The 11683-nt window shown below is 39.2% G+C and overlaps 1 protein-coding gene across 2 annotated transcripts in view; it reads left to right on the forward strand.

The window, feature by feature from the left end:
* ADAMTS18 (ADAM metallopeptidase with thrombospondin type 1 motif 18) overlaps positions 1-11200 on the forward strand; it is an 80231-nt gene extending 69031 nt beyond the window's left edge. For both annotated transcript variants that reach the window (XM_069793411.1, XM_069793410.1), the window contains exons 19-23: positions 615-819; positions 3135-3326; positions 3698-3910; positions 5345-5492; positions 9143-11200. In XM_069793411.1, coding sequence (XP_069649512.1) covers positions 615-819; positions 3135-3326; positions 3698-3910; positions 5345-5492; positions 9143-9258 — 874 coding nt within the window. In that variant the 3' untranslated portion in view covers positions 9259-11200. The remainder of the gene's footprint in view (positions 1-614; positions 820-3134; positions 3327-3697; positions 3911-5344; positions 5493-9142) is intronic.
* The last annotated feature ends 483 nt before the right edge of the window (positions 11201-11683 follow it).

The following is an 11683-nucleotide window of genomic DNA, read 5'->3' on the forward strand; positions in this document are numbered from 1 at the left end:
AAATGTAACAACAAAGGGCAGAACTTTCCAATAACCAAATTGTATCGACTTACAGAACTCTCTCCATCTATCTGGATTCTTCCTTTGGCCTTGGATCTGTTAGTCTATCTGGAGGTCTCTTCAGCAGCTAAAACGATGAAAGTGATCATCCTACCATTTCCTTAGAAAAGATTTTTCTTTTCCTGTTTTAGAGAGATTTTTTTCAATTAAAAGCACAGACATGGTTACAAAGGAATGGTGATTTGTTAGCCAGACCCTTAGATCTTCTGGATACTCCACCAGCCTCAATGGCAGCGTCCCTCTCAGACCCCACAGAATTCCAGATTCCAGGTCAGATTCATAGGCAGGCTGGTTCTGGTAGATGAGAACATTAAGTAAGTGCTACTAGTTGTTCTAGTTGTGTGACTTATATTTCATCCTAGCAAAATGTTCCATGCTTTGAAGACAGATTATGTAACTATGGCTTTCTGATTGCTGGAACAGGTATTGGTACATCAGGAGAGCAGGCTAAGCAGAATCCCTGAATAATTCACATTTGATAGGACGCTCATATGTATTGATTTTATAAAGCTCATTGGACTCCTGTGTTTCTAACGTACATTTTCTCCTTTAAGCTGGTCAACAGGTGAATGGAGTGCATGCAGCAAATCTTGTGGAGGAGGGCAACAAAGTCGTCTCATTCAGTGTGTTCAGAAAAGGGCCTTCCAAAGAGAGGAGGTAGTGGCCCATTCCCTGTGTCCTGTCAGCACCCCTACACAGGTGCAGATGTGCAACAGTCAGGACTGCCCACCTGAATGGAGCCCCGGCCTATGGTCTCAGGTAATTGGGAGAAAAACTTGTATTTTTGTCTGCTGGTGTAATGAAAATATTGCCAAAAACAATGCTCAAAAAGAAGAACAGTGCAAACTTCGTGATGATTGGTATTTTGCAAGTGGCTCTATTCATGAAGATAACATGTAAACTATGTATATATTTTAACTACCCTTCCTAAGTGCTCGGACAGGAGGGCTTGCCAGAAGTGGACATGTGGTGTCCTGTTTGGTACATACGAATAGATGGAGAATTTTTTCTGGTTTCATAACTTAAGGCTCTATGAATTCTTCAAAGCCATTAAGCCCCCTCTGAGATTACAACCCACAGCAATATTGACTTTTCTCCGGGATGACAGGCAGTCAAGGAATGAAGTAGTATGTGGGGTTAGAGTTGCATATTAATGCACACATGTATGTGAGCTTTGGGTTGATAAATCTGTGATTTACATGTTCCCTAATCACTTCTGTACTTTTGCCTTTGTTAGAGTAACTATTCTACTGCAAGTAGAGTACTGCTGCAGTTAATTGCCATGAGGGGCATAAGGCCCCTGGGCAGATTCCTGTGTGTACACATCCTGATTTACAAACCTGCAAACTGCCTGACATTAAACCAGCCTGAGTTAAAAAACACAGACATGCTTACACAAAACTCATCTCTGCTCTTTCTTTCACTACTATTGATGCTGATATGAACTATTAATGTAAGGATAAATGGAGTACTGGGAAATTTGGGGTTTAAGAGAAAGCTGACATTACACATATCAAAAGGAGCTATATCGTTTTTATTTTTCCATCTTCATTTAGTGAGATTCAAGGTGGATTTAAATTTACTGAAAAATCTATTACTTCTGTGTACACTTCTTGGTACTGTTACTCTTTAGGTGTTCAAGAACATCTTGACCTAAGCATTCCCAGCTGAGAAGCACAGACTGCCTCTCCAGGGAGTGCCCTGTAATGTACTATGACAGATGAGTAACTACTCGATAGTCCATCATAACAGAGTTTTAACACTCAAAAAGAAACTTTTTCTTGCAGTATATGTAAAGGAAGCCTTAGTGTCGCAGGAGATTATAAAAACCAGGTATGATGATTAGATACTTAAAAAGGAAGAACAAAGTCTTCAAACACATTCACTCTTCAAACCTTCCTTCTACTAAACTTAAAAAAAAAAACAAAATGAACACATCCATTTTCCTCCTCTTTAAGAGGTGCACAATTCAAGTTTCAAATAAGCCTATGAAAATTAAGTTCACAAGTCCTGCTGAAATGTACTGAACAGGCCTGTTGAACAAGTTAGTGAAGATTTTAAGATTCAGCTGTATCACAGGCTCAAAGGAGTTAAGAGGAAAAAAATGCAAAATACCCAGCCTCTCTACACAAATCAGAGTAAATTTAAATGAAAGGAGTTTTTTGTTTGTTTTGGGGAAAGATTAAAACCATAGATTTTCAGCATGCAGATACTGCATCCTCAGTACAACTCTGCTTTCATGAAATCTTTCAAAAACGTTTGTGATTTAATACGGATAGCAATAGTGCAGGATTCTGCTTTGAAATGTGCCCCTTAATTATTACTAAAAAGAAGAACAATTAGAAGAGGATGCAACAAGGTAGAAAGCTGGCAGCATTATTTCAAGGCTGTCTATTTCTTCATTTCATCAGAAATGGCTCATTCATGCATTTTGTTGTATGCTACAGCAATGAAAACTATAGAATGTCTTTTCAACTGAACCACAGTTCAACAATGCATATTTATTCACTGGTGACTTGTCCTAAGCTTCAGCTGTAATCTTGGCAATTAAAATATTTTTGGTCAAACTTCTTAACCATTGTCTGTATGAGATTGTGTCCTGTAGTGAGATTCATTTGGTGAAGGAGTAATGTATAGATTCCCTGGGTAGTTTTCTCTGCCTCTATCTCACCCCTCTAGGCCAAGGTGAGGACAAAATAACAAATAGCCAAGAACATCTTGCCATGGGAGATTTTGCGATGGGAGGTTAGGACCAGCTTTCAACTATGCTGTCCAGGGAAAAAAGCATTTTGCTCACCAGTCCAACTTACCTCATCTACGGAAGAGAGATATTACTTATCTGTTCTACATGGGGGCTGTAAGAGTTCATAGTTTACATTGAGAAATCACTTAGAACAATGTTTTAGAAGCAACATACAGATGTTACTGTTACTTATTCACTAATAGAATTTCAAGTTTACTTACAATGGCAGCTACACAACACATCAGCCATGGTTTCTATGCTCTGCTGTAAAATACAAATAATGCCATTTTTCATTTCCTCTAGTTCAAATGAGTATTTCTTTCCATCACAGTGCTCCAAGACTTGTGGGAGAGGTGTTAAGAAACGGGATGTCTACTGCAAAAGTACCGGTTCTCCCAAGGTTAAAATCTTGCCTGACAGTATGTGCAGCAGAGACCATAAACCTGAATCCCAGCAGACCTGTGTGCTAGGACGCTGCCCCAAAAATGACCGACTCCAGTGGGTGATTTCTTCTTGGAGTGAGGTACGGTGGTGCAGTTACATGGCTCACTGCCTTCCTTTGCTGCTCTTGGAAATGTTGACTCAGGGACACACACAAACCAAGTGGGGGAAAGAAAGATGGCTGTCATTTGAAAATCAGGTGTTCTAGGCAAGCTGCTATAAAAACACAGTTCTTTACATCCAGATGTAGACAGATGTACCCTGATGTCTTTGTTTTTCAGGACCTTCACTGACTTGGATTCATATTTCAGTTTACACATTATGAAACATAGTCTTTGTGGTTTTAGTTATATAATGCTTTTGTAGTTTTACATAATTCGGGCTCTCTTGCACATAGCACATTCTCCTTTATCTGAATGTGTTTATAGAAACACGTGTACTTTGCCTTTGCAGTGCTCAGCCTCCTGTGGCCCAGGTGTACAAAAGAGAGAACTAAAATGTGGTGAGAAAAGCATCCATGGGAAATTGATCACCTTTCCACAGAGAAGATGTAGAAACATCAAGAAACCAAACACCGTCCTGGAAGAAGCTTGTAACAAGGGAGCCTGCCCATCGCTAACATTGTATAACATGGTGTCGGGCTGGTATTCCTCACCCTGGCAGCAGGTAGGAATGGGAAACCTTCTCACCTCTCTCTCCCTGTCCTGGCTAGCGCTCTTTCTCCAGCACTATTTCACGTCTTGGCTTTTACACAGTTTACAAAAGGAGCAAGTTTCTCTACATAGTAGTTCAAGTAGCATCCCCTAGTGCTTTTCACTACACAACATTAAAGAACAAAACAACTGCAATGCAACTGCTGAATCTTGGACAGTGTACCCACCGTAATTAGAAGCTGAGGTTGCAGTGCTGGGCTTAGAGAGCACCAAACCTAGAAAAGCCGCGGTATCATATGCCACAGATTGAATGCTAGCTGGAGTGGCACAAACACCTGGCCGGCGTAAGATGCCAAAGACCACGCCACTGTGACTGGCAATGTGAGTCCAAGCTACCTAGATTAAAACTAGCTCCAGTCTTACATTGTGCTGTAGTCAAATGTCCGATTGTATGGAGGCAGTATCTCCAGTACTAGCAGTCCACAGGCGACTCCTGCGTGTAGCCATTCCCTAAGGAAGGTCACACCACTCAGCCACTGAAACATGATGCAGCTGGTCCACATCCATCATGTGCTTTGGTGCAGCTCAATTCTTTGTCCTGAAACTGAAGAATGTCACCTAAAAATGTTATTCATGCTCGAGAGGCACTACATTCCACGCTTATTTTCCAACAGTTTCTCCTCAGTCTTCCTCAAATTGCACTATGGTTGAACTATTACATATCTATGTGCACAATGTATTTGAGGATCTGCACAGATTGCCTGGAATTCCCTAAATACTATGATTAATTACGGGATCAGTCTGTATTTGTTTCTACATTCTTGCAAACAAGCTTCTGTATTTCTGGAACTTATCTACTTTATGAGTCACATATCAATGGGACACACACTCATTTAATAACATTTACTTGAAACAATGTATGCCTGACAATTGTAATCAGATGAAAATGATCACATTTATCTTAAAGACAACTTTTCATGAAACACATACAAGTAAAAGGCTTATTCAGTTTAAAATACTTCATAGATCTTCCTGCAAATGCATAGTGTTTTCCCCCAGATACTGCCATAATTGTGGTTCCAATGGGAGTTTTATCTCTGTTCAGACAGCAGGATTGGGCCCAGAGGCTCAGAGTTCAAAAGAAATCATTGCAGACAATCAGGAACAGGTTTTCTGAAATGTTCAGTTTCTGTCTCGACGCCTAAGTAAGGAACCAAATTTTCAGCTGAGTCCTTAAATAACCAAACTTTCGGAAGGGAGACCAGATGCACGCATCTTTGAAAAGTTGTTCCTCATGGGGGTTGCTGAACAGCAACACATCCAATCCTGACCCCTCTCTCTTTGGAAGTCTCATCCAAAGTCCTTGAAAGTTACTCCTTTGGCTTTCATGGGCTCCCAGAGAGTCTCTGTAATGAAAGACAGCTTTGACTTCTTTTCCTCTCTACAGTGTACGGTAACATGTGGAGGGGGAGTGCAAACCCGGAGCGTACAGTGCCTGCGCCAAGGAAGACCAGCTTCTGGATGCTTGCCCCATCAGAAACCAGCAGTCCTGAGAGCTTGCAATACTAACTTCTGCCCAGTCCCTGTGAAAAGAGGTAAAACTCAGCTCTACGTGCTGCAGCAGGGTTGGCTGCTTAGAAATCTGTATCCAGCAAAAATCACCTTTTCCAGTTACACCTGCTGAAGAATAGTATCTGTCATGTTCCTTCATAAACTTTCCAGCTTTACAGTTACTCTCTAATACTACAACATCTCTCTTCTCAAAGTGAAACCTCTTAAAGCAGACTTGAGAGTATAACTGACACAGGAGATTTTACAAACAAGGATATGTTAAAAAAAAAGTACGTTAAAAAGTTATGCCATTTGGTTCTGAGCTGCATCTTTATTCTATCTTGTTTAATAACAGAAGCATCCTATGCTGGTACTGTTTTATGGTTAAAAATAGCAACTTTTGAACTAAGCAATAAGAATTTGCCATTTATTTTTAGTCTTCCGAAGCCCTCCCAAGCTTCAGATTGCACCCATATCCTGGGAGTCCAAAAATGCTTTGTCTAGAATGTACTTCTTTTCTTACTGCTTCTGATTAGCGTATGACATGCAGTCAGGGAACATGAAATTAAGCTCTGTCCCCAGTTGTGTGTCTGCTGTATCCCTCTCCACCTCTTCAGTGTGTTTTGCAATTCTAGAGGAGCAGGGGGAGCAAGAGGCTTTGTGTCACGCTGAATGATGGAAGGGGAGTTCTCTCAGAACCACCACAGAAAGCGCGTGGTGCGTTAGCCCCAGCCCACATATTTGCTTACAAGCTGGTTACAGTTTTCACTGTGGGGAAAAAAGCTCATGGAGGTCCGGGTTTGTCCCATATAACACAGTTATCTAGGTATGCTAAAGCACTTTAAATGTTAACTTTCAAAATACCGTATATCTCTATAAAACCTAGGCTGGATTGCAAGAGAAAGGTGGTAATAGAGTTGGGAGCAAAGGTCACGCTCTGGCCCTGCATCTTGTAAATTGACATTAGCCAACCACCCCCCTCATCTGTACCGATTCCTGGCATTCTCTGTGCACAGAAACCCTGTAAAACCCAGTGATATCTTAACAGACCATTCTACTGCAGCAACTCAAGACATGCAGAGTATCAAACTGATGTATCAGGGGACCTGAATCCAAACAAGGATCTATAGATGAAATGGTCCTAAAAGGGATAAGTAAATAGTTCTGCTGTTTTTATAAGTAAATGTTCTTCATACTTCAAATTAACCTTCCCAAAAACTTCTGCTGTACTTTGGAGTTTCTGTATTACATCCTTTTCTGTCACGATACAGCAAGCACTTTTCTTTCACCCCTGCCTTCCTCTGCTATATTTCATGTCTGGAGTAATGTCTGTTATTAATTTTGGCCTTGGCCTGTTTCTCTCTCTCCTCACATCTGCAGGAGCCCTTTCCCCTTTATTATAACTGGGTCGTCAGGCTCTAGAGATCAATTATCTCTTCACTGCTCTCTAACTTTCTGTCTAAACCAGCAAAAAGAGAGGGAACCAGCTGTGCTGGAATCACATTGAAGCAAATCAGTCTCTATTATCAGCCATGCAGCTCCAGCTCAGTGATCACAGTCAAGAAATTTATGTTTCAGGGAGAGTTTACACACTTTCCTAGACAAACTGGGTCATTTCCATCCCTCTGTTAGATGCAGTTACGGTCACCATAACTCCTAGTAAATCCAACTGCTTAAAATGAATGAAAATTTAAACAACATTTAAATACTCGAGTAAATAGAAATAAGGGATGGATAGCCTGATCCACATCCATTGAAGTTTGTGGGACTCTTTGTGTTCATTCCAATGGTCTTTGGATTAGGTCCCAAGAGTAAAGTTTATGGCCATACCTCTGTAATGTTAGCATTGCACTCCGATCTTCAAAAGGGACATAATGATTTATTAACATTGCCTCCTTAGTGCTTATAATTTTTTTTTGAACAGTAATTTGTAATTTTTGAAAATTTACCTTTCCATGGCAGGAGAGCTTCTTCCTGACTTAATCAGAAAGCTTTCCTCTCTTTGTGCTGTGCATGTTTTTCATCTGTTGTCTGCTTTGCATCCTCCCAGCGGCAAATTCTGTCTGGTGGACAGCAGATGAAGTAACGTGAAAGCTGGTGCTGAACTCCCAGTTGCATCCCTACTGACCCTCAGTCAAGACTAGAAAGGCAATGCTGTGGAGTGGGAAGGCTGCCATTCAGTACTGAGCTTCCTAGTTCCTGGACAACTGTTTGTTCAAAGACAGTATCTTCTTTACATACCATTAGCATTTACAGACAGGCAAATGTTTCTAAAAACTGAGGAATAAAAGAGCATCTTTAAAAAAAATTATTATTATTGAATTATTTTCTTATTCATTCAAATAAATTTGAGGGTGATAAAGGTACACAAACCCACCTTTGCCATCATATAAAAGGGAATCGAAGCAAAAAGTGGTGACTAATCAAAATAAGTTCCTATAGAGAGACAGAGATGACTCCTGGCCCACAGAATATGAAGAAGTTGTCTGTGCTATGTGAGGGAGCATTTATCTTCTGTAACTCAACTTGGCTGATCTGAGAATGCAGACAACAGTGGCTAGATTTTTCTTCACTGTCTCCTTGTAAATTCCTTTTATTGACCATGTAAACAGTAGTTCTGAGAGTCAAATGGAATCTTTTCCCATGCTCACAGGAGATTTCAGTTTAGCTATAAATTTTGCTAAACCTCATCTAAATGTCTTACTGCTCTCTCAGACATGGTGAATTTGTTTATAAATCATCCATATGAATCATCACTCTGCTCTTTTAAAGAAACATAAAGCATCTACTACAAAACTGTAGAAAGGAGCAGCTATGAAATGTTTTTAAAGCGACCAGGCAGTGTGTATAAATGATCTGTACATAACTTTACATGAAATAAAATCATAATTGAGAAATATGGTTTATTTGTATTTGTAATTAAAAGCTGGGCTTTTCAGAACTAAACATCGTCAGCCTGGCTCTTTTCCCATTGCAGTTAAGATTTCACCAACATGGCAAGTCCTAAAAGCCTGATTCATGCCCCCTAACTAAAGTGTCCAAGAAGAGAGATTTCTTAGGTTCCCTGCCTAGTCAAATGGAGAGAAATAAGTCCCTCTAGAAAGTGTTGGAACGCAAACACATAGCAGAGCACTTTGGGCACACATGTACACAGAGTAGGGTCCATGCGTTCAGATTTCCACGCATTTTGTGTGTACATGTACATGCACATACACTCAAAGCTGACACTACTCTGAGGTGCAGGTAAACTCCATGCGATGATGATGGCAACAAGCAATCAGCATCAAGCATGGAGCAGGCTCATTTGTACAAGTACCTGGCTTTAGAACAACACTTGTAATCAGAGATGAAAACACAGATGACTTATTATCCTGCACAGTGGAACTTCCTCCTGGTTTCCTGAACTTCAAAGCGTGCTCCTCATTTTTTAATTCCTTTAGCCTCTGACCCTCCTATTGTATTAGCTCTATCTCCATCAGTTTAACCTCTTAACAAATCAAACATCTCTTAAGAAATTAAAAAAGAAACTAGTATTTTTGAGATGAAAACTAGTTCATGGTTCCTCTTCTTTGAATTTAGTCACCCGTCATGTTTTTAATATTACCAAATGCATACAAGTGTGCGGAAATATTGCCTGACTCATAGACTTGCTAAAACACGGTCTCACCGTATTGCTTGGATTTCTCTCCTTCAGATGATCCTTCTTGTGTGGATTTCTTCACTTGGTGTCATCTGGTACCCCAGCATGGTGTGTGTAACCACAAATTTTATGGCAAGCAATGTTGTAAATCATGCACGAAGAAGAACTGATAGCAGCGTGTTACGTGAACCCTTCAGTGACAGGATTCTCTTCTTCGATTTATGTTGGAATTAACTTTGCTTTGAGGCAAGACATGGTGCCACATAAACCACTGATGGAAGAGACATTTTTTCTAAGGGAATGTCTGAGGTACAGTAATTGTTCGATATATGTTAAAAAAGGAATGTTTCTTTCTTTTTTTTCTTTATTTACTGACCTCACTAAAGTACAGGGTACTATGGATCACTTGAACACTGAGACTTGAGGGGCAGTTCTTCTTTCTCTAAAAGTGTTTTTTTGCACTGTCATATGTTATGAGGAAGAAATTAAGGCAAGGAAGCCTTTTCTGGCTAATTTACCAGAATGCAAAGCAAAAGAGATCGGGAGCTCAAGGGAGAAGGTTACAGCACGGCAGCATGACAGATCGCACTATCAAAAGCGTTTCCTTTCCTATTTTTTTTATGATCCTATCGTCCCAGGGTAAGGAAGCTGTTTACTGCCACTTTCACAGAAAGACATTCAAATGGCTGTTGTCTGGAGAATGCAGCGTCACATGTGTGACCACAAGAAGTAAATAGTGCACTACAAAGATATATGGTGCTTCTCTATTAGACTTGCTGCTGGAAAAGCAAGTTTTGCATTGTGCTAATGTTTTTATTGTTTTGAAGAATTCATTTTCTGCTTTGTGTAGAAACTCAGAGGTGGTTAACTAGTAACTTGAAATGTATTCCTAGAAATATTCAGCTTTAGAATATTTGGACTTTTAATATTGCTGTGTTACAAGTAAAATAGAATTTCATATTTCAACTAACTAAACTCAAGGAACTCAGATTTATCGAGCTCAATGGTTATGTTTTCAACTTTCTAAGCTCATTAGATATGTAATTTTAAAATTTAAACTTGATATTTTAAAGTAGTTTTTTTCAGAAGCTAGGTTGTTTGAATGCCAAGATACTGAAGAATGTCTTCCTTTTAATCTTAAATCTCTCTGCAAATTTTGATTCATCCATTATCTAAAGGAAGTAACAAGAATATTACAGTCCATTAATTCATGCTAAACTTCTCTAGTTATTTATTCACACAGGTTATATGAAAAACAAAAGAAAAAGTGGATGATTTACTCTAAGCAAATAAAAGTCAATTCTATTTTTATACATTCTCCTAAAACTTTTATTTAGTTCAGAATCCACCAGCAAACAAAAGAAATGTAAACATAATGCTATTTGTAATGATTCAGTATCGAGATGTTCAGTGACACTATATATCAGATGGTACAATTTTTAAAGTTTCTGCATTGAAAAAATACCCAACCTATTTGCCAAACCCATTCTGAGACAGAGCTGTGTTCTACTGTAATTTTCTGGGGAGTGCCTATGAGGGACATATTTATCTAATTCCACCCAATCCCACAACTTCGTTTGATGAATGTAGTTCAGTTTTACTGTTTTTTTAAAGTATCGTTTCAGCGTAAGATTAGCCAGCTCAGCACTAATGCCAGACAGTGGTCATTTAAAATTAGCAGTTCCTTCTGCAACAATTTAAATTAAAAACATGTATTCTGTGATACTTTAAGAAATGATGATTGGAAACATATCTCAACCTACACCGCTCTGTCTTGATATTGGACATTGTATAATTATGACCTTTTTTCTAGGAAAACTACAAGGGTTTTTTTTTGTTTCGTTTTTATAATTGTGTCCTTTTTATTATTTGATGTAAAATAATTAATTTATTAATGCATAGCTTTTCCTTTATATTTCTTTGCTCGCTTCCTTAAGTGACAACTGAGGAAAGAAAATGGTAGTGTCACACAGTATGAATTATGGTGTAAAAAAAGCAAAAAATATGTGTAATATTTAATTATTTTATAAGCTTTGTAATAAAGTACTCTAACTATTTCATTATATTTGGAATTGTAAAATTCATGAATAAAATACGGAGGTTATAAGTAAACGTCAAGTAATATAAGTGGTGTATGCATTCATTTGCATTTAGGTTGATTGTCCCATAGTATCTTCAAGTACAACATTATCTTGTTTTCTTCTGCTACGTAATTGGCTAATGCCTGCGACTCTGAGCCTGCGCCAGTTCTGTGGCGGGGTAGCGACAAAAGCTGCCCACAAGAAAAGCCTGTTCTTTGGGGCAGTGGAAGTTTAGCCACCATAGCTAAGTGTGACCTCTCTGCCTGACCATGCCCCTACCATTCAGGTCTCGTATGGGTTAATATTGGCGGGGAACCCGAAACAGTGGATTTGAGTGTTAACAAGCCATTATGATGAATGGGATGGAGGTCATTCCTTTCAGGCACTCAAAGTCAGGCGTATGTGCTAAGGTCATGTGAAACTTCTCTACTTTTGAAGGTCCCATTATGCTGGCAAGTGAGGAATGCGCGACTGGTTATTCAACAGAGTGAATATATTGTAGTTGCCTTTTAAG

Source organism: Haliaeetus albicilla, chromosome 10, assembly GCF_947461875.1.
Source record: "Haliaeetus albicilla chromosome 10, bHalAlb1.1, whole genome shotgun sequence".
NCBI classification, from domain to species: domain Eukaryota; kingdom Metazoa; phylum Chordata; class Aves; order Accipitriformes; family Accipitridae; genus Haliaeetus; species Haliaeetus albicilla.